Source organism: Tachyglossus aculeatus, unplaced genomic scaffold (genome assembly GCF_015852505.1).
Source record: "Tachyglossus aculeatus isolate mTacAcu1 unplaced genomic scaffold, mTacAcu1.pri SUPER_34, whole genome shotgun sequence".
NCBI classification, from domain to species: domain Eukaryota; kingdom Metazoa; phylum Chordata; class Mammalia; order Monotremata; family Tachyglossidae; genus Tachyglossus; species Tachyglossus aculeatus.
The window spans coordinates 3,515,784-3,538,976 of record NW_024044839.1 but is presented as its reverse complement, the minus strand read 5'-3'; the positions used below and the strand labels follow the sequence as shown (position 1 = coordinate 3,538,976).

The 23,193-nt window shown below is 50.5% G+C and overlaps 1 protein-coding gene across 1 annotated transcript; it reads left to right on the top strand.

The window, feature by feature from the left end:
• Positions 1-198: 198 nt before the first annotated feature.
• TEPSIN (TEPSIN adaptor related protein complex 4 accessory protein) lies at positions 199-21,562 on the top strand. The gene is made up of 13 exons (XM_038741925.1): positions 199-270; positions 4,310-4,382; positions 6,423-6,514; positions 8,123-8,216; positions 9,004-9,071; positions 9,163-9,273; positions 11,472-11,547; positions 12,918-13,124; positions 13,912-14,074; positions 15,155-15,271; positions 16,145-16,223; positions 17,476-17,610; positions 20,966-21,562. The coding sequence occupies exons 1-13, from the start codon at positions 226-228 to the stop codon at positions 21,371-21,373; spliced, it is 1,668 nt and encodes a 555-aa protein (XP_038597853.1). The 5' UTR covers positions 199-225; the 3' UTR covers positions 21,374-21,562.
• Positions 21,563-23,193: the final 1,631 nt, after the last annotated feature.

Sequence of the window (23,193 nt, the reverse complement as noted above, 5' to 3'; positions counted from 1 at the left end):
CCCCCGGCCTTTGAGAGCACGGGATTGGTTGAAAGCCGCCCCGCTCGGCCGAAGCGCCTCGGGCAGCGGGGTTCGACGAAGGGGGCTCGGAGGCTCCGCCCCGCGGCCAGCGATTGGCGGAGGGGAGCGGGGGCGGCTCTGTGATTGGACGGGAGGAAGAGGGGCGGGAGAAGGCCGAGGCTACCGGAAGTGGGCAACCATGGCCGCAACCGGAAGTGGGCAACCATGGCCGCTCCGCCTCTGAGGGACCGGCTCAGTTTCCTGCAGCGGGTGAGTGGACCCCTTGGAGGCGTTTTTCCACACCCCAATAAGCCTTTTTCAATCAATAAATAGTATTTATTGAGCGCTTACTGTGTGCAGAGCACTGTACTAAGCTCTTGGGAAGTCCAAGTTGGCAACACATTGAGACAGTCCCTACCCAACAGTGGGCTCACAGTCTAGAAGGGGGAGACAGAGAACAAAACCAAACATATTAACAAAATAAAGTAAATAGAATAAATATGTACAAGTTAAATAAATAAATAAATAGAATAATAAATATGGACAAACATATATACATATATACAGGTGCTGTGGGGTATGTGAAGGGCCTACTATGGGCCAAGCACTGCACTAAGCGCTGAGGTAGGTACAAGTAGATACAATAATAATAATGATGATGGCTTTTATTAAGCGCTTACTATGTGCTAAGCACTGTTCTAGTAACAATAATCAATCAATCGTATTTATTGAGCGCTTACTGTGTGCAGAGCACTGTACTAAGAGCTTGGGAAGTCCAAGTTGGCAACATATAAAGACAGTCCGTACCCAACAGTGGGCTCACAGTCTAGAAGGGGGAGACAGAGAATAAAACCAAACATATTAACAAAATAAAATAAATAGAATAGATATGTACAAGTAAAATAGAGTAGTAAATATGTACAAACATATATACTTATATACAGGTGCTGTGGGGTGTGTGAAGGGCCTACTATGGGCCAAGCACTGCAGTAAGCACTGAGGTAGGTACAAGTAGATACAAGAATAATAATGATGATGGCTTTTATTAAGCGCTTACTATGCGCCAAGCACTGTTCTAGTAATAATAATCTATCCATCAATCGTATTTATTGAGCGCTTACTGTGTGCAGAGCACTGTACTAAGCGCTTGGGAAGTCCAAGTCGGCAGCATATAGAGACGGTCCCTACCCAACAGCGGGCTCACAGGCTAAAGGGGGAGACAGAGAACAAAACCAAACATACTAACAAAATAAAATGAATAGATATGTACAAGTAAAATAAATAGAGTAATAAATATGTACAAACATATATACATATATACAGGTGCTGTGGGGTGTGTGAAAGGCCTACTATGGGCCAAGCACTGCACTACTGAGGTAGGTACAAGTAGATACAATAATAATAATGATGATGGCTTTTATTAAGCGCTTACTATGTGCCAAGCACTGTTCTAGTAATAATAATCAATCAATCGATCGATCGTATTTATTGAGTGCTTACTATGTGCAGAGCACTGTACTAAGCGCTTGGGAAGTCCAAGTTGGCAACATATAAAGACAGTCTGTACCCAACAGTGGGCTCACAGTCTAGAAGGGGGAGACAGAGAATAAAACCAAACATATTAACAAAATAAAATAAATAGAATAGATATGTACAAGTAAAATAGAGTAGTAAATATGTACAAACATATATACTTATATACAGGTGCTGTGGGGTGTGTGAAGGGCCTACTATGGGCCAAGCACTGCACTAAGCGCTGAGGTAGGTACAAGTAGATACAATAATAATAATGATGATGGCTTTTATTAAGTGCTTACTATGCACCAAGCACTGTTCTAGTAATAATAATCTATCCATCAATCGTATTTATTGAGCGCTTACTGTGTGCAGAGCACTGTATTAAGCGCTTGGGAAGTCCAAGTCGGCAACATATAGAGACGGTCCCTACCCAACAGCGGGCTCACAGGCTAAAGGGGGAGACAGAGAACAAAACCAAACATACTAACAAAATAAAGTAAATAGAATAGATATGTACAAGTAAAATAAATAGAGTAATAAATATGTACAAACATATATACATATATACAGGTGCTGTGGGGTGTGTGAAGGGCCTACTATGGGCCAGGCACTGCACTAAGCGCTGAGGTAGGTACAAGTAGATACCATAATAATAATGATGATGGCTTTTATTAAGCGCTTACTATGTGCCAAGCACTGTTCTAATAATAATCAATCAATCGATCGTATTTATTGAGTGCTTACTATGTGCAGAGCACTGTACTAAGCGCTTGGGAAGTACAAGTTGGCAACATATAGAGACAGATCCCTACCCAGCAGTGGGCTCACAGTCTAGAAGGGGGAGACAGAGAACAAAACCAAACATATTAACAAAATAAAATAAATAGAATATATATGTACAAGTAAAATAAATAGAGTAGTAAATATGTACAAACGTATATACTTATATACAGGTGCTGTGGGGTGTGTGAAGGGCCTACTATGGGCCAAGCACTGCACTAAGCGCTGAGGTAGGTACAAGTAGATACAATAATAATAATGATGATGGCTTCTATTAAGTGCTTACTATGTGCCAAGCACTGTTCTAGTAATAATAATCAATCAATCAATCGTTTTTATTGAGCGCTTACTGTGTGCAGAGCACTGTACTAAGCGCTTGGGAAGTACAAGTTGGCAACATATAGAGACAGTCCCTACCCAACAGTGGGCTCACAGTCTAGAAGGGGGAGACAGAGAACAAAACCAAACATATTAACAAAATAAAGTAAATAGAATAGATATGTACAAGTAAAATAAATAGAGTAATAAATATGTACAAACATATATACATATATACAGGTGCTGTGGGGTGTGTGAAGGGCCTACTATACGTATTTATTGAGCGCTTACTGTGTGCAGAGCACTGTACTAAGCGCTTGGGAAGTCCAAGTTGGCAACATCTAGAGACGTTATACTGGTGCTGTGGGGAAATGATGGTATTTGTTAAGCGCTCAGTGACCTCCTCTGTCAAATAACAATAATAATAATGGCATTTATTAAGCACTTACTATGTGCCAAGCACTGTTCCAAGCGCTGGGGAGGTTACCAGGTGATCACCTGTATATACGTATATATGTTTGTACATATTTATTACTCTATTATTTGTACATATTCTATTTATTTTATTTTGTTAATTTGTTTTGTTGTCTGTCTCCCCCTTCTAGACTGGGAGCCCGCTGCTGGGTAGGGACCGTCTCTGTATGTTGCCAACTTGTACTTCCCAAGTGCTTAGTACAGTGCTCTGCACACAGTAAGCGCTCAATAAATATGATTGAATGAATGAATGAATGAATGAATCACTGTGGTGTTTGTGAAGGGCCTACTATGGGCCAAGCACTGCACTAAGCACTGAGGTAGGTACAAGTAGATACAGTAATAATAATAATGATGGCTTTTATTAAGCGCTCACTAGGTGCCAAACACTGTTCTCATAATAGTAATAATAATGGTATTTGTTAAACGCTCAGTGACCTCCTCTGTCAAATAATAATAATAATGGCATTTGTTAAGCGCTTACTATGTGCCAAGCACTGTTCCAAGCGCTGGGGAGGTTACCAGGTGATCACCTGTATATACGTATATATGTTTGTACGTATTTATTACTCTATTTTATTTGTACATATTCTATTTATTTTATTTTGTTAATATGTTTTGTTTTGTTGTCTGTCTCCCCATTCTAGACTGCGAGCCCGCTGTTGGGTAGGGACCGTCTCTATATGTTGCCGACTTGGACTTCCCAAGCGCTTAGTACAGTGCTCTGCACACAGTAAGCGCTCCATAAATACGACTGAATGAATGAATGGAGTGAATGAATGAATGCTAAGCACTGAGGTAGATACACTGAGGTAGAGAAGCAGCGTGGCTCAGTGGAGAAGAGCACGGGCTTTGGAGTCAGAGGTCATGAGTTCAAACCCCGGCTCCGCCACTTGTCGTCTGTGTGACTTTGGGCAAGTCACTTCACTTCTCTGGGCCTCAGTTACCTCATCTGGAAAATGGGGATTGAGACTGTGAGCCCCACGTGGGACAACCTGATCACCTTGTAACCTCCCCAGCGCTTAGAACAGTGCTTTGCACATAGTAAGCGCTTAATAAATGCCATCATTATTATTATTATTACTATACAGGCTCACCAGGTCCCACTCCGGACTCATAGTCCAAGTAGGAGATGAGGGATTGAATCCCCATTTTACAGGTGAGGCCCAGGTCCTCCCGCCCTCCCCCTCAACTGACCAGGCCTCGGTTTCCCTTTCAGCTCCCGGCGCTGATGAAGGGGACATCTGACGATGACAGCCCGTGCCCCGGCTACTTGCTGGAGGAGATAGCCGGTATCCTTTCCCGCTCGCTCGGGGGTGGCGGGCACCGGTTGGCATTGGGTTGGCGGCGGGTGGCGGGGTCCGGTTCCCTCTGTGGGCAGGGGGAAGGGCCAGGGCGGGTTTGGGTTAGCCCAGTCGGCCAGTCTGTACTGAGCGCTCACTGCGCGCAGAGCACTGGACCAAACACTCGGGAGAGGACAGTCCGGCAGAGTTGGTTTTGACAGGAGTCCGGATCAGCCGGGCGACGGTAGCTGCCGAGCGCTTACTGTGCGCGGAGCCCTGGACTGCACGCTTGGACCGCAGAGTCGGTAGGAACAATCCTACCGCTGAGAAGCGGCATGGCTCACCGGATAGAGCCCGGGCTTTGGAATCAATCAATCAATCAATCAGTCGTATTTATTGAGCGCTTACTGTGTGCAGAGCACTGGACTGAGCGCTTGGGAAGTCCAAGTTGGCAACATATAGGGACGGTCCCTACCCAACAGTTGCCTCACAGTCTAGAAGGGGGAGACAGAGTACAAAACATATTAACAAAATAAAATAAATAGACTAGATATGTACAAGTAAAATAGAGTAATAAATCCTTACAAACATATATACATATATACAGGTGCTGTGGGGAAGGGAAGGAGGTAAGGCGGGGTGGGGGGGTTGACAGAGTTCATGGGTTCAAATCCCGGCTCTGCCAATTAATAATAATAATGGCATTTATTAAGTGCTTACTATGTGCAAAGCACTATTCTAAGTGCTGGGGAGGTTACAAGGTGATCAGGTTATCCCACGGGGGGCTCCCAGTCTTAATCCCCATTTTACAGATGAGGTAACTGAGGTCCAGAGAAGTTAAGTGACTTGCCCAAAGTGGTGGAGCCGGGAATTGAACCCCTGACCTCTGACTCCAAAGCCCGGGCTCTTTCCACTGAGCCACGCTGTGCGACTTGGGGCAAGTCACTTAATTTCTCTGGGCCTCCGTTACTTCATCTGGAAAATGGGGGTTAAGACTGTGAGCCCCCCGTGGGACAACCTGAACACCTTGTAGCCTCCCCAGCGCTTAGAACAGTGCTTTGCACATAGTAATCACTTAATAAATGCTATTAAAAAAAAATCCCAGACCGTAAGGAGCCGACGGTCGACTCTCGCCTCCTTCGAAGCCTTTTTGATGGCCCATCTCCTCCAAGAAGCCTTACCCTCTTTTCTTCTCCCGCTCCCTTTCGCGTTGCCGGTCGACTCTCTCCGCCTTCGAAGCCTTTTTGAAGGCCCATCTCCTCCAAGAAGCCATCCCAGACTGCACCCTCCTTTCCTCTTCTCCCGCTCCCTTCCGCATCACCGGCCGACTCTCTCCGCCTTCGAAGCCTTTTTGACGGCCCATCTCCCCCAAGAAGCCTTCCCAGACTGCACCCCCCTTTCCTCTTCTCCCGCTCCCTTCCATGTCACCCTGATTTGCTCCTTGTATCCATCCCCCACTTCCAGCCCCACACCACTTATGTCCACACCCGTCATTTGTTTCTTTCTATTTATTCATTCATTCATTCAATCGTATTTATTGAGCGCTTACTGTGTGCAGAGCACTGTACTAAGTGCTTGGGAAGTACAAGTTGGCAACATTTATTAAGCGCTTACTGTGTGCCGAGCACTGTTCTATGCGCTGGGGAGATTACAAGGTGATCAGGTTGTCCCACCGGGGGCTCACAGTCTTAATCCCCATTTTACAGATGATATGTAGTAATAATAACGATGACATTATTACTGGAAGCTCGTTGAGGGCAGGGAATGTGTCCGTTCTATTGCCCTCTCCCAAGCGCTTAGTTCAGCGCTCTGTTAGTCCAGTGCTCCGCATACAGTAAGTGCCCAAAAGATGCGATCGACTGATGGACAGCTTAGCCAGGGGAGATGGATGCTAAAATAAACTCCAGGTAGGATGAGGCGAAAGGACCCGCCGCTCCGGCCGCCCCGATTCCCCGGAGTGGGGGGCGGCTGTCTCCGAGGCGGGATCGGGGGGTACGGAGCCGCGGGGGCTGGGGTACCCCTCCCCTAACGCAGTCGGCCCCCTTCCAGAAATCTCCCGCGAGTCGGCCGGGATTAGCCAGTGCCTGCTGGGTTATCTACTGAACCGCCTGCAGAGCAATTCGTGCCACGTCAAGCTCAAGGTAAGCGGGCGAGGGACGCGTGGGACTCAGGGCCTTCACCCCCATTTTCCAGATGAGGTAACCGAGGCACAGAGAAGCGAAGTGACTCGCCCAGGGTCCCACGGCAGATACGTGGTGGAGCCGGGATGAGAACCCAAGTCCTTCCGTCTCTCAGGCCCGGGCTCTGTCCGCTAAGCCACGTTGCTTAGATAATGGAGGGGGGCGCGGATATAATAATAATAATGATGGTATTTGTTAAGCGCTTACTATGTGCAAAGCACTGTTCTAAGCGCTGGGGAGGTTACAAGGTGATCAGGTTGTCCCACGGGGGGCTCACAGTCTTAATCCCCATTTTACAGATGATATGTAATAACAATAATAATGATGGCATTTATTCATTCATTCAGTCGTATTGAGCGCTTACTGTGTGCAGAGCACTGTACTAACCGCTTGAGAAGTACAAGTTGGCAACATTTATTAAGCGTTTACTACGTGCCAAGCACTGTTCTAAGCGCTGGGGAGGTTACAAGGCGATCGGGTTGTCCCATGGGGGGCTCACAGTCTTAATCCCCATTTTACAGATGATATGTAATAATAATAATGATGGCATTTATTCATTCATTCAATTGTATTTATTGAGCGCTTACTGTATGCAGAGCCCTGTAGTAAGCGCTTGGGAAGTGCAAGTTGACAATGTTTATTAAGCGCTTACTACATGCCAAGCACTGTTCTAAGCGCTGGGGAGGTTCCAAGGTGATCAAGTTGTCCCACGGAGGGCTTGCAGTCTTAATCCCCATTTTACAGATGATACGTAATAATAATAATAATAATAATGATAATAATGGCATTTATTCATTCATTCAATCGTATTGAGCGCTTATTGTGTGCAGAGCACTGTATTAAGCGCTTGGGAAGTACAAGTTGGCAACATTTATTAAGCGCTTACTACGTGCCAAGCACTGTTCTAAGTGCTGGGGAGGTTACAAGGCGATCAGGTTGTCCCACGGGGGGTTCACAGTCTTAATCCCCAATTTACAGATGATATGTAATAATAACAATAATAATAATGATGGCTTTTATTCATTCATTCAATCGTATTTATTGAGCGCTTACTGTATGCAGAGCCCTGTAGTAAGCGCTTGGGAAGTGCAAGTTGGCAACATTTATTAAGCGCTTACTACGTGCCAAGCACTGTTCTAAGCGCTGGGGAGGTTCCAAGGTGATCAGGTTGTCCCACGGGGGGCTCCCAGTCTTAATCCCCATTTAACAGATGATATGTAATAATAACAATAATAATAATGATGGCATTCATTCATTCAATCGTATTTATTGAGCGCTTACTACGTGCCAAGCACTGTTCTAAGCACTGGGGAGGTTCCAAGGTGATCAGGTTGTCCCACGGGGGGCTCACAGTCTTCATCCCCGTTTTTACAGATGAGGGAACTGAGGCACAGAGAATTTAAATGACGTGCCCAAAGTCACACAGCCGACAATTGGCGGCGCCGGGACTTGAACCCATGACCTCTGACTCCAAAGCCCGGGCTCTTTCCACTGAGCCACGCCGGGGGCTGTCAGTAGGCGCTGGAGGTTCTCTGCCCCCGTCTCTCCCGTCTCTTTCGTCTCTCCCAGGCCCTGAAGATCTTACTGTACCTGTGCAGCCACAGCTCCGCCGCCTTCCTGCTCGCACTCAGACGCAACGTCTCCTTCATCCAGGAAGCCACAGGTGGGCTGGGCCCCGGGACGGCGGCTCACTGGGGAGAGCGCGGGCTTTGGAGTCAATCAATCAATCAATCGTATTGATTGAGCGCTTACTGTGTGCAGAGCACTGGACTAAGCGCTTGGGAAGTCCAGGTTGGCAACATCTAGAGACAGTCCCTACCCAACAGCGGGCTCACAGTCTAGAAGGGGGAGACAGAACAAAACCAAACAAACTAACAAAATAAAATAAATATCATCATCATCATCATCAATCGTATTTATTGAGCGCTTACTGTGTGCAGAGCCCTGGACTAAGCGCTTGGGAAGTCCAAGTTGGCAACATATAGAGACGGTCCCTACCCAGCAGCGGGTTCACAGTCTAAAGCGGGGAGACAGAGAACAAAGCCAAACATACTAACAAAATAAAATAAATAGAATAGATATGTACAAGTAAAATAAATAAATAAATAGAGTAATAAATATGTACAAACATATATACAGGTCAGAGGTTGTGGGTTCGAATCCTGGCTCCGCCACTTGTCAGCTGGGTGGCTTTGGGCGAGTCACTTCACTTCTATGGGCCTCAGTGACCTCAGCTGGAAAATGGGGGTGAAGACTGTGAGCCCCCCCGTGGGACAACCTGATTACCTTGTATCCCCCCAGCGCTTAGAACAGTGCTGGCACATAGTAAGGGCTTAATAAATGCTGTTATTATTATTATTATCTTGGGTCCAAGTCTTCCCGAGGGCGGGCGGGCGAGGCGGGGGGCCCGGCCCGCCCTATTCCATCTCTTTTTCTCGGCTCTCCTCCAGCTTTTGGGGGCCCACCCGATCCCCTTCACGGCAACAGCTTGTACCTCAAAGTCCGGGCGGCTGCCCAGGTGAGCCTCCCGAGCGCCCGGGGGGCAGGGGGCATCCACGGGGCCCGGGGGTGGGAAAACTAGGCCTCATTCCCTCTCTGTCCTCTTCCAGGACTTGGCGACCACCTTATTCTCAGACAACTTGGTTCCGGGACCCTTCCGCCCCCCGCCTCCTCCAGGTGACTTCTTCGTTCATCCATTTCATCCTTCGTTCATCCTCAAGGCCCTACTGAGAGCTCACCTCCTCCAGGAGGCCTTTCCAGACTGAGCCTCTTCCTTCCTCTCCCCCTCGTCCCCCTCTCCATCCCCCCCATCTTACCTCCTTCCCTTCCCCACAGCACCTGTATATATGTATATATGTTTGTACATATTTATTACTCTACTTATTTTACTTGTGCATATCTATTCTATTTTATTTTGTTAGTATGTTTGGTTTTGTCTCCCCCTTTTAGACTGTGAGCCCACTGTTGGGTAGGGACTGTCACTATATGTTGCCAACTTGGACTTCCCAAGCGCTTAGTACAGTGCTCTGCACACAGTAAGCGCTCAGTAAATACGATTGATGATGATGATCCATTTACTCAGTCGCATTAATTGAGCGCTTACTATTCATTCATTCAGTCATATTTATTGAGCGCTTACTGTGTGCAGAGCTTGGGAAGTCCAAGTTGGCAACATCTAGAGGCGGTCCCTACCCAACAGCGGGCTCACAGTCCACAGACAACAAAACATATTAACAAAATTCATTCAGTCGTATTTATTAAGCGCTTGCTTTGTGCAGAGCACTGGACTAAGCGCTTGGGAAGTCCAAGTTGGCAACATCTAGAGACGGTCCCTACCCAACAGCGGGCTCGCAGTCTAGAAGGGGGAGACAGACAACAAAATATATTAACAAAATTCATTCAGTCGTATTTATTGAGTGCTAACTGTGTGCAGAGCACTGGACTAAGCGCTTGGGAAGTCCAAGTTGGCAACATCTAGAGACGGCCCCTACCCAACAGCGGGCTCACAGTCTAGAAGGGGGAGACAGACAACAAAACAAAACATATTAACATACATATATACAGGTGCTGTGGGGAGGGGAAGGAGGTAAGACGGGGGGGATGAGGGGGAGAGGAAGGAGGGGGCTGAGTGTGGGAAGGCCTCCTGGAGGAGGTGAGCTCTCAGTAGGGCTTTGAAGGGAGGAAGAGAGCGAGCTTGGCGGATGTGCGGAGGGAGGGCATTCCGGGCCAGGGGGAGGACGTGGGCCGGGGGTCGACGGTGGGACGGGCAAGAGCGAGGCCTGGTGAGGAGGTGAGCGGCAGAGGAGCGGAGGGTGCGGGCTGGGCTGGAGAAGGATTGAGAAGGGTGGTGAGGTAGGAGGGGGCAAGGGGATGGACAGCCTGGAAGCCCAGGGTGAGGAGTTTTTGCCTGTCGAGGCGCCGAGCGGTGGGGATCCATCGGTGCTATTTACTGAGTGCTTCCTAAGCACTGGATTGAGCGCTTGGGGGAGTCGAAGGTCGTGGGTTCTAATCCCAGCCCCGCCACCTGTCTGCTCTGTGACCTCGGGCAAGTCACTTCACTTCCCAGTGACCTCATCTGTAAAATGGGGGTTGAGACTCTGAGCCCCTTGTGGGACAGGGACCGGCTCCAATCCGATTTGCTTGTGTCCACCCCAGCGCTCAGTACAGTGCTTGTCACTACTACTACTACTAATCGTTGTGGTATTTGTTTCTATATGTTCCCAACTTGTACTTCCCAAGTGCTTAGTACAGTGCTCTGCACAAAGTAAGCGCTCAATAAGTACGATTGAATGAATGAATTTGTTAAGCGCTTACTATGTGCCAAGCACCCTACTAAACGCCGGGGTGGATACGAGCTAATCGGGTTGGACACGATCCCTGTCCCACATAGGGCTCACAGACTTAATCCCCAATGTCCAGATGAGGGAACTGAGGTGCAGAGAAGTGAAGTGACTTGCCCAAGTTCACATCGAAGACTATGCGCAGAGCACTGTACTAAGCGCTTGGGATGTAGGGAAGTAGCGTGGCTCAGCGGAAAGAGCCCGGGCTTTGAAGTCAGAGGTCATGGGTTCAAATCCCGGCTCTGCCACTTGTCAGCTGTGTGACTTCGGGCAAGTCCACTTCTCTGGGCCTCAGTGACCTCCTCTGTAAAATGGGGATTAAGACTGTGAGCCCCCCGTGGGACAACCTGATCACCCTGTAAATTCCCCAGCGCTTAGAACAGTGCTTTGCACATAGTAAGCGCTTAATAAATGCCGTCATCATTATTATTATTATTAACCCAGGCCCTTCTGACGCCTAGACCTGGGCTGTTTCCACTAAGCCACCCTGTTAAGTAAGCGCTTAACAAATACAACTATTATTATTATTATTGTTGTTGTTATTATTATTATTATTATTATTATTATTATTATTATTATTAGGCATGGGATCCTCGGCTGGCACAGGCAGTGCCCTCCAGGGCTTTGGCTACTCCAGGGACCGGGCTGACGCCGGTAAGTGCCCACGGGCCGACGCCATCCCCGGGTTCCCGCTCTTGGGAGGATGGAGGGGTGGGGGTCTCCCCGGGTGGCCGGGACCCAGGGCAGCCTCTCGCTTGGGTCGTGTCACAGTGGGGCATCTCGGCTTTCGTGGAACCAGGCGCCGAGCGGTGCGGATCCATCGGTCCTATTTACTGAGTGCTTCCTAAGCAGTGGATTGAGCGCTTGGCGGAGTCCGGTCGAGTTGCTCTATTACTATTACTCTATTACTCTATTTATTATTACTCTATTTATTATTACTCTATTATTACTCTATTTATGTATTATTACTCTATTATTACTCTACTTATGTATTATTACTCTTTATTTATTATTGCTCTATTTATTATTACTCTATTATTACTCTATTATTACTCTACTTATGTATTATTACTCTATTATTACTCTATTTATTATTACTCTATGTATTATTACTCTATTTATTATTACTCTATTTATTATTACTCTATTTATTAAACCCAGTCACTGTGTATCATCCCCAGCGCTTAGAACAGTGCTTTGCATATAGTAAGCGCTTAACAAATGCCATTATTATTATTATTATTATTACTCTATTTGTTACTCTACTAATGTATTATTACTCTATTTATTTATTATTACTCTATTATTACTCTATTATTACTCTACTTATGTATTATTACTCTATTTATTTATTATTACTCTATTTATTATTACTCTATTTATTTTATTTTTACATGTTTATTTATTTTTCTTTGTTAATGTGTTTTGTTTTGTTGTCCGTCTCCCCCTTCTAGACTGTGAGCCCACTGTTGGGTAGGGACCGTCTCCAGACGTTGCCGACTTGTCCTTCCCAAGTGCTTAGTACAGGGCTCTGCACACAGTAAGCGCTCAGTAAATACGATTGAATGAATGAGTTGGCAGGCACGATTCCTGCCCTCCAGGAGCTGAGAGTCTACTAGAGCAGCAGCGTGGCTCGGTGGAAAGAGCCCGGGCTTTGGAGTCCGAGGTCAGGGGTTCAAGTCCCGGCCCCGCCACTCGTCAGCTGTGTGACTTATTGTCACACTTGCCACCACTTGTCTGCCGTGTCACCTTGGGCAAGTCGTTTCACTTCTCTGGGCCTCAGTGACCTCATCTGGAAAATGGGGGTTAAGATCGTGAGCCCCATGAGGGACAAGGGACTGTGTCTAACTGATTGTCTTCCCCTCTAGACTGTAAGTTCATTGTGGGCAGGGACTGTGTCTGTTAGAATGTTCTGTTGTCCTCTTCCAAGCGTTTAGTCCAGTGCTGTGCACACAGTAAGCGCTCAGTAAGTACAGTTGGCTGACTCCCCACCCGAAACTTGTTTACCCCCCACCCCGGCCTAGGCTCCACCAGTGAGACCCTCCTGTCCACCTTCCAGAAGGCGGCCGAGGTGGTCACCAAAGCCCTGCGGCCAGGCCTGGACCACCCCGGGCCCCGAAACTGCAAGTTGGGGCAGGACACCTACCAACCGGTGATGGCCCCCACCGCTGGACAAGGCCGGCCCCCTCCCCAGAAACCATCTCCGGCCCCGAACCCTCAGAGTCTCCGAGGTAGGCGGGCCCCCTCCCCGGAAACCCTCCACAGCCTCCAACCTTCACAGCCTCTGAAATTCACGTGTGCCCCCTTCCCAGAAATTGTCCAATGCCCTGATCCATCAGAGCCTCTGAGGTTGGCAGGCCCCCCTCCTCAGAAAACACCCACTGCCCTGAACTGTCAGGGCCTTTGAGGTTGGCAGGCCCCCTCCTCAGAAAACGTCCACGGCCCTGAATTGTCAGAGCCTTTGAGGTTGGCAGGACCCCTCTCCAGAAACCCTCCACAGCCTCCAACCTTCTCAGCCTCGGAAATTCACGTGTGCCCCCTTCCCAGAAATTGTCCGATGCCGTGATCCATCAGAGCCTCTGAGGTTGGCCGGCCCCCTCCTCAGAAAACATCCACGGCCCTGAACTGTCAGAGCCTTTGAGGTTGGCGGGCCCCCTCCTCAGAAAACATCCACGGCCCTGAACTGTCAGAGCCTTTGAGGTTGGCAGGACCCCTCTCCAGAAACCCTCCACAGCCTCCAACCCTCACAGCCTCGGGAATTCACGTGTGCCCCCTTCCCAGAAATTGTCCGATGCCCTGAACCGGTCAGAGCCTCTGAGGTAGGCGGCCCCCTCCACAGAAATCGTCCACAGCCCTGAACTGTCCGAGCCTCTAGAGGTACACATGCCCGCTCCTCCGTCTCTCCCCGGTTCTTTTCTGCCCCATGAGCCGACAGATGCAAGCTTCACCGGTTGCATGGGGATAGTAAGAATCAGGTATTTATTAAGCACTCACTATATGTCAAACACTGTATGACAGGGAGGCACCAGCCCGGGCAGGCGGGGGGCGGCTGGGAAGAGACGGACAGCGGCCACAGCTCCCAGGACTCCTCGCAGGACAACGGGCAGCCGAGCCGGGCCTCGGACTCGGGCAGCGACGGCCACTCGCGGACCAGCAGGGAGCCGGGTGACGCCGGGGAGAGGTGAGCTCGACGCCGGGGCTGGGCAGGGAGGGCGGACCAGGGCGTTGCCCCCGCCCCACTCACCACTGGACCCGCGTCAGGCGTATTTACTGAGCGCTCACCGTGTGCAGAGCAGTGGACTAAGAGCTTGGGAGAGGACAGTAGAACCGAGTTGATAATCACATCCCCTGCCCACAACGAGTTTACAGTCCGTCAGTCAATCAGTGGTATTTATTGAGCGCTACGGTGTGTGGAGCATGGGACTGAACGCTTGGGACAGAATGCTACGACAGTTACTACTACTAATAATAATAATTACGGTGCTTGTTAAGCTTGTGCTAAAAACGGTTCTAAGCGCTGGGGTAGATACAAATTAAGCAGATTGGACACAGTCCCTATCCCACGTGGGGCTCACACTCTGAATCCCCGTTTTACGGATGAGGTAACCGAGGCCTAGAGAAGTTAATAATAATAATGGCATTTATTAAGCATTTACTATGTGCAAAGCACTGTTCTGAGTGCTGGGGAGGTTACAAGGTTACTAGGTTGTCCCACGGGGGGCTCACAGTCTTAACCCCCGTTTTACAGGTGAGATAACCGAGGCCTAGAGAAATTAAGTGACTTGCCCAGGGTCATGCAGCAGACGTGACGGAGCTGGGATTAGAACCTAGATCCTCCAGACGCCCAGGTCCGGGCTCCAGCCACTAAACTACGGACACGGTCCCTGCCCAAAGCGAGCTTACAGTCTGGGAGATAGACAATATAAATGAATGAGAGAGATGAACTTTAGTTGTGTGGAGCTGGGAGGGAGGGATGAATAAAGGGAGTGGGAGAAGAGGAAAGGGGGGGGCTCAGGCAGGGAAGGCCTCTTGGAGGAGGTGGGCCTTCGATAAAGCTTTGAAGCCGGGGAGAGTTAACGTCTGTCGGATGTGGGGAGGGAGGGCATTTCAGGCCGCAGGCGGCCCCCCAAGTCTCTTTCCCTGGGGTGGGGACCCTTGGTTTGGGTGGCCAGCGAGGAAGCCGGGTGGAGAGTTGGGGGGACGGGGGGGAGACGCCCTTCCTTCTGGGAGCAGAGCCTCACGGGAGTTGGCTGTCGGGCAGGGAAGAGACCACGTCGCCCCTGAGTGACTGCCTGCAGGAGGAGAGCCTGGTGAGCAGCGTGACCCGAGGCCCCCGCGTTTTCCTGACGAGGGAAGAGACGCAACAGTTCATCAAAGAGTGAGTGAGAGAGACTCCCCCAGCGGCCCGCTTCTCATCTACCTCCGGGCGAGGGAGGCGGAAGCTGCTGCTTCTGGCCTCTTCCCCCTTCAGAGTGGGAGACTGGGGTCTTTCCTCTGGCGTTGGCCCCCCCCCCTTTTTTTTTAATGGCATTTATTAAGCGCTTACTATGTGCAGAGCACTGTTCTAAGCGCTGGAGAGGTTACAGGATCAGGTTGTCCCACGGGGGGGCTCACAGTCTTCATCCCCATTTTACAGATGAGGGAACTGAGGCCCAGAGAAGTGACTTGCCCAAAGTCACACAGCTCACTGGTGGAGCCGGGATTTGAACCCATGACCTCTGACTCCAAAGCCCGTGCTCTTTCCCACTGAGCCACGCTGCTTCCCCTTGACTTTCCCCCTCTGGGCCCAAGCTCGGAAGCAGCGGTGCGGCCTAGTGATCAGAGCCCAGGCCTAAGAGTCAGGAGAACCTGGGTTCTCCTCCCGCCTCCGCCACTTATCCGCTAGGCGACCTTGGACAAGTCACTTCACTTCTCCGGGCCTCGGTGCCCTCGTGAGGAAAATGGGGATGAAGACCCTGAGCCCCCCATGAGATGGGGATTAGTTCAGATCTCCGCAAGTGCTGCTCGTTACCAGAAGCCTCTCTGTCCGGCACTGCAGTACTGGAGGTGCGGCCCGGGGGGAAGGGAGAGGCTTTCCGGTGTCCAGACTACAATTCAATTGTATTTACCGAGCACTTACTGTGTGCAAGGCACTGTACTAAGCGCTTGGGAGGGGACAAATTAGGAACAAGCGGACACATTCCTGTCCACAACAAGCTCACAGGCGAGAGCGGGGGGCTCCCAGTCCATCCCTCCTCCTGCCCGTCCTCAGGTGCGGCGTCCTCAACTGCGAGGCCGTGCTGGAGCTACTGACCTGGAAGCTCGGCGACCCCAGCGAGAGCGTCCAAATGGTAAGGAGGCGGCGCCACGCCGGTTATCGCCGGGCCTGGCCCACCTCGCCGTCCGCCGGCCCCAAGTCCTGCCCCGCTGCGGGGGGCAGAGCAGTGGTGGTCCGGCGTCGGCTCCGGGGAAGGGAGGGGGCTTCCCGGCTGCCTCCGGCCTCGCCGCGGCCCGTCCGTTCATCCAGTCGTATTTATTGAGCGCTTACTGGAGCGCTTGGGAAGTCCAAGTCGGCAACATATCGGTCCCTACCCAACAGCGGGCTCGCAGTCTAGAAGAGGAGACAGACAACAAAACATGTAGACAGGTGTCAAAATCGTCAGAACAAATAGAATTAAAGGTAGCCCCCGGGGTCTTGGAACGGGGGTGGGGATTCATTCATTTGTTCAATTGTATTTATTGAGCGCTGACGGTGTGCAGAACACTGTACTAAGCGCTTGGGAAGTACAAGTTGGCAACACGTAGAGACGGTCCCTACCCAACAGCCGGCTTACAGTCTAGAAGACACTTCTAGGGGATATTGGGAGTGGTGGCAAGGGAGGCTTCTGAGCCACAGGGTTGATCAGAGGGCCTTGCCCTGAGGGAGAGGGAATTCCTACTGGATATTAACAGTGATGATTGTGATATTAAGCACTTACTATGTGCCAGGCACTGTACTAAGCACTGGGGTGGAGATAACCAAATTGGGTCGAACACAGTCCCTATCCCACACGGGGCTCAGCATCTTAATCCCCATTTTACCGAAGAGGGAACCGAAGCACAGAGAAGTCAAATGACTTTCATTCGGCGATATTTATTGAGCGCTTACTGTGTGCAAAGCACTATACTAAGCTCTTGGGAGAGTACAATATAACAAGGTCTTGCCCCGGGTCACGCAGCAGAGTCGGGATTAGAACCCAGGTCCTTCTGATTCCCAGGCCAGGGTTCTAGCCACTAGGCTGAACTACGGGCTCAGGGCTTGGGCCCAAAGGGGGACAGGCGAGGTGGGCATCGCCTGAAGAGAGGACCCCGGTTTCCCCCTTCATCATCAATCGTATTTATTGAGCGCTTACTGTGTGCAGAGCACTGGACTAAGCGCTTGGGAAGTCCAAGTTGGCAACATATAGAGACGGTCCCTACCCAACAGTGGGCTCACAGTGCCCATTCCCTCTTCCCCGTAGACCGTGGGATCGGGAGGGTGTCTGCTCCCGTGGGGTCGTGTCGCGCCCGGCGTCGGGTCTTAGAAAATAGCGTCACGGTGGATTGTTTGCGCCCACCCCGCAGCGAGCCCTGTCTGCCATCTTCTCCGTGGGCTGCTCCGACCTGCTGTCCCAGGACCAGCTGTTCCTCATCACGCGGCCACGCCTGCAGCAGCTCAGCGAGGCCGGTCCCGGGCCAGTGGCCAACAAGGCCACCAAGGTGAGCGGAGACCCTCCCCTTTGCCCCCAGCTTGGAGAAGAGATTTCATTCTAGACTGTGAGCCCACTGTTGGGGAGGGACTGTCTCTATATGTTGCCAACTTGGACTTCCCAAGCGCTTAGTACAGTGCTCTGCACACAGTAATAATAACAATGACATTTATTAAACGCTTACTATGTGCAAAGCACTGTTCTAAGCGCTGGAGAGGTTACAGGGTGATCAGGTTGTCCCATGTGGGGCTCACAGTCATAATCCCCCTTTTACAGATGAGGAAACTGAGGCACGGAGAAAATAATAAATAAATGATGGCATTTGTTAAGTGCTTACTATGTGCAAAGCACTGTTCTAAGCGCTGGAGAGGTTACAAGGTGATCAGGTTGCCCCATGTGGGGCTCACAGTCATAATCCCCATTTTACAGATGAGGGAACTGAGGCACAGAGAAGTTAAGTGACTTGCCCAAAGTCACACAGCTGAACCCATGACCTTCTGACACCCAGATCCGTGCTCTGTCCACTCCACCGTGTCGCTCCTCATGGCTTCTTGCCTCACCCCCCAACCCCTCGGCTTCGCCTCTGACGTCCCCTACCTCATTCATTCATTCATTCAGTCGTACTTACTGAGCGCTCACCGTGTGCAGAGCACCGTACTAAGCACTTGGGAAGTCCAAGTTGGCAACATATAGAGTAAGCGCTCAATAAATACGAATGAGTGAATGAAAAGCCTTCTAGACCGTGAGCCCACTGTTGGGGAGGGACCGTCTCTATCTGTTGCCAATTTGGACTTCCCAAGCGCTTAGTACAGTGCTCTGCACACAGTAAGCGCTCAATAAATACGAATGACTGAATGAAAAGCCTTCTAGACCGTGAACCCGTTGTTGGGTAGGGACCGTCTCTATATGTTGCCAATTTGGACTTCCCAAGCGCTTAGTACAGTGCTCTGCACCCAGTAAGCGCTCAGTACGATTGAATGAATGAGTGAATGAAAAGCCTTCTAGACTGTGAGCCTGCTGTTGGGTAGGGACCGTCTCTAGATGTTGCCAATTTGTACTTCCCAAGCGCTTAGTACAGTGCTCTGCACACAGTAAGCTCTCAATACGATTGAATGAATGAGTGAATGAAAAGCCTTCTAGACTGTGAGCCTGCTGTTGGGTAGGGACCGTCTCTATATGCTGCCAGTTTGTATTTCCCAAGCGCTTAGTACAGTGCTCTGCACACAGTAAGCGCTCAGTAAATTCAATTGATTGATTGATTGATTTGAGCTCTCTATTTCGGTTTCTCCCGTTGCTGTGAAGCCCCACGGTGTCTGACCACAGCTCCCAACCCCAAATAATGAGAATAGTGTCATTTGTTAAGCGCTTCCTATGTAACCTCCCCAGCGCTTCGAGCAGTGCTTTGCATATAGTAAGCGCTTAATAAATGCCATTATTATTATATTAGACTTACAAAGCGTGGCCCCTACCTAGCTCTTGGGAGAGCACAGAAGAGCAGAGTTCAATCGTATTTAATCGTATTAGATATGGTAGACATGCTACTAGAGAAGCCCGGGCTTGGAGTCAGAGGTCATGGGTTCTAATCCCGGCTCCGCCACTTGTCTGATGGGTGACCCTGAGCAAGTCACATTCATTCATTCATTCATTCAGTTGTATTTATTGAGCGCTCACTGTGTGCAGAGCACTGTACTAAGCGCTTGGGAAGTCCAAGTTGGCAACATCTAGAGACGGTCCCTACATAGAGTAATAAATTCATTCATTCATTCTATCGTATTTATTGAGCACTTACTGTGTGCAGAGCAGTGTACTAAGCGCTTGGGAAGTCCAAGTTGGCAACGTATATAATCAATCAATCAATCAATCGTATTTATTGAGCACTTACTGTGTGCAGAGCACTGTACTAAGCGCTTGGGAAGTCCAAGTGGGCAACATCTAGAGACGGTCCCTACCCAACAGCGGGCTCACAGTCTAGAAGGGGGAGACAGAGAACAAAACAAAACATATTTACAAAATAAAATAAATAGAATAAATATGTACAAGTAAAATAAATAAATAGAGTAATAAATCCGTCCAAACATATATATATATATACAGGTGCTGTGGGGAAGGGAAGGAGGTAAGGCGGAGGGGATGGAGAGGGGGAGGAAGGGGAGAGGAAGGAGGGGGCTTCACTTCTCTGGGCCTCAGTTCCCTCATCTGTAAAACGGGGATTAAGACTGCGAGCCCCACGGGGGACAACCTGATTACCTCGTAACTACCCCAGGGCTTAGAACAGTGCTCGGCACATAGTAAGTGCTTAACAAATACTATTATTATTATTACTACAGCGCTCTGTGGGCACACTGAGCGCTCGGTAAATAGGATTACTACCCCAGTGCGCTCTGCCCGAAGACATTTTTACTATTCTATTTATTTTGTTAATGATGTGCATCAAGCTTTGCTTTTTTCATTCATTCAATCGTATTTATTGAGTGCATACTGTGTGCAGAGCACTGGACTAAGCACTTGGGAAGTCCAAGTTGGCAACATCTAGAGCCGGTCCCTACCCAACAGTGGGCTCACAGTCTAGAAGGGGGAGACAGACAACAAAACAAAACATATTAACAAAATAAAATAAATAGAATAGATGTGTACAAGTAAAATACTTTTACAGATGAGGGAACTATAATGATAATAATAATAATAGAGATTAAGACTGTGAGCCCCGTGTGGGACAACCTGATCACCTTGTATCCCCCCAGCGCGTAGAACAGTGCTTTGCACATAGTAAGCGCTTAACAAATGCCATCATTATTATTATTATTATTATCATCATCATGTGGCTCCATCCACTAGACAGCACTGCTTTGAGCTGCATATTATTATTATCATTATTATTATTATCATCATCATCATGTGGCTCCATCCACTAGACAGCACTGCTTTGAGCTGCATATTATTATTATCATTATTATTATTATTATCATCATCATGCGGCTCCATCCACTAGGCCGCACTGCTTTGAGCTGCAGTGAAGGAGAAAGGAGTTGCTTGGCACATAATAATAATAATATAATAATAATAATGGCATTTGTTAAGCGCTTACTATGTGCAAAGCACTGTTCTAAGCGCTGGGGAGGATACAAGGTGATCAGGTTGTCCCACTGGGGCTCACAGTCTTAATCCCCATTTTACAGATGAGGTAACCGAGGCACAGAGAGGTTAAGTGACTTGCCCAAAGTCACACAGCTGACAATTGGAGGAGCTGACCTCTGACTCCAAAGCCCGTGATCTTTCCACTGAGCCACGCTGCCTCTCAACATAGCACTTAACAAATACATTTATTATTATTATTATCGTTACGTCCGTCCCTCCTCCCGGCCCAGATCCTCCGGCATTTCGAGGCCCTGTGCCGAAGCTGCCCCGCCGCCGCCGCGAGATTCCCGTCGGAGTCCGGCCGCTCCCCGGCCCCGGCCGCCCCGCTCGCCGCCCCGCCGCCCCCCGCCGCGGCCGAGACGGTTCTCCAGCCCCCGGGGGCGGTGGCCCCGCTCGGCTCGTCCCCCCCGAAGCCGGCGCCGACGGCCGGAGACCCTCGTCCAGACCCGTCCGGCGGGAGGCAGGAAGCGGACCCCGCCGGCCGCGGACCCTCCCTGTTCGCCGGGATGGAGCTGGTCGCCGGGCCGGCCCCCACCCGTGGAGGACACCCCCCGGCGGGCTCGGCTCCCGGGGCTCCTCGGACAGACCCCGGGCCCAACGCCCCCCACAAATCCGCCTTCTCCTTCTTAAACATCTGAGCCGGTGGTCTGGCTTGTGTTCCCACTCTTGGGGGTGGCCCGGCCCCGGGTCCCTGGCCCTACCCCCCAACTCTCTGGCTTTGCACGCTCTTCGTCCTTCCTGTTGGCCCCACCCGGGTGGTGGGAGCTTTTCTTTTCTTTTCACTGCACTTGTTTCGCCCTTACTCTGTGCCAGGCACTGTACTAAGCGCCGGGGGAGATGCAAGCTAATCAGGTCGGACACCGTCCGTGTCCCACGTGGGGGTCACCGTCTTCACCCCCTTTTTGCGGGTGGTGGTATTTAAGCACTCACTGTGTACCGGTCCCTGTACTAAGGGCTGGGGAACCGAAAACCGGACACCGTCCGTGTCCCATGTGCGGCTCACTGTCTTGCTCCCCCATTTTACAGATGAGGGAACTATAATAATAATAATGATAGCATTTATTAAGCGCTTACTATGTGCCAAGCACTGTTCTAAGCGCTGGGGAGGTTACAAGGTGATCAAGTTGTCTCCCGGGGGGCTCCCAGTCAATCCCCATTTTACAGATGAGGGAACTGAGGCCCAGAGAAGTTGTGACCTGCCCAAAGTCACACAGCTGGCAGTTGGAGGAGTCACGATTTGAACCCATGACCTCTGACTCCAAAGCCCGGGCTCTTTCCACTGAGCCACGCCGCTTCTCCGGAAAGGTGAAGTGACTTGAGAACTCAGGTTCTTCTGACTCCCAAGCCCGGGCTCTATCCATTAGGCTACGCTGCTCTCTTCCCAGTACTGATGCCGCCGGGCATTTAACCTCCCCGCCCTTCCAGAATGATGGGATTTGTTAAGCGCTTACTGTGTGCCGGGCACTGTACTAAGCGCCGGAGCAGATGCAAGCCAATCGAGTTGGACCCGGTCCCTGTCCCATGTGGGGCTCACAGTCTCGGTCCCCATTTTTACAGATGAGGGAACTGAGGCCCAGAGAAGTGAAGTGACTTGGCCAAGGTCACACAGCAGACAAGTGACGGAGCCGGGATTAGAACCCTGGTCCTTCTGATGCCCGGACTATAGCCACTACCGCAGGTTTAGGGCCATAGGAAGGCTTGAGGAAGAGGGGAACACAAGGTGGTACTTCGTGATGTTGGGGGACTCGGGAGCCCCCCGGTTCCTCTCAGGGCAGGGTGACGAGGAGCAGCCAGGCCAGGGGTCCCCACAAATCCTCCTCGCTTTCCCCCCCGGCGGAGGACGCCCCGGTCTGAGGCTTTCCGTGGGATGTCCAGCCCCGCGGGGCGTCTACATCCCCGGCGTGGACGTAGCCGTGGAGGGACATGGCCGGCCGGTGGCCTCTTCCCCTCCAGAGCGAGGGGGCTCAGCTCGCCCCACCAGCTGGTCGGGGACCTACGAAGAAGCCGGGTGGGACAGAGCGGACCTCAAGTCCGGCTCCCCCCCCATTTTCCTCCCTTCTTCCCTCTCTGCAGTGTCCCATTCCCTCCTGCCTTCAGGACATCTCTACTTGAACATCTCACCAACACCTCAAACTTAACCCGTTCAGAACGGTACCCCTCAATCTTCTCCCCCAAACCCTGCCCTCCCTCCGACTTTCCCGCCACAGGAGACGGCGCCACCGTCCTTCCCCCCTCACAAACCCGCAGCGTTATCCTCAACCCACGCATTCAATGCGTCACTAAATCCTGTCGCAGCATTGCTAAAATCCGCCCCTTCCCCTCCATCGAAATTGCTACCATGTTCATCCAAGCCCTTCTCTCCTGCCTTGATTATTGCATCAGCCTCCTCCTGCCTCTCCCCACTCAGGTCCACGCTTCACTCATTTGGCCAGATCATTTTTCGGCCAAAACGTTCGGG

Excerpts from the sequence above, each read along its gene's own strand:
- TEPSIN (XM_038741925.1), top strand. The coding sequence starts at position 226 with ATGGCCGCTCCGCCTCTGAGGGACCGGCTCAGTTTCCTGCAGCGG. Across the intron at positions 8,217-9,003 it reads CTTCATCCAGGAAGCCACAG|CTTTTGGGGGCCCACCCGAT; the intron begins GTGGGCTGGGCC and ends GCTCTCCTCCAG. Across the intron at positions 9,274-11,471 it reads ATCCTTCGTTCATCCTCAAG|TTAGGCATGGGATCCTCGGC; the intron begins GCCCTACTGAGA and ends TTATTATTATTA.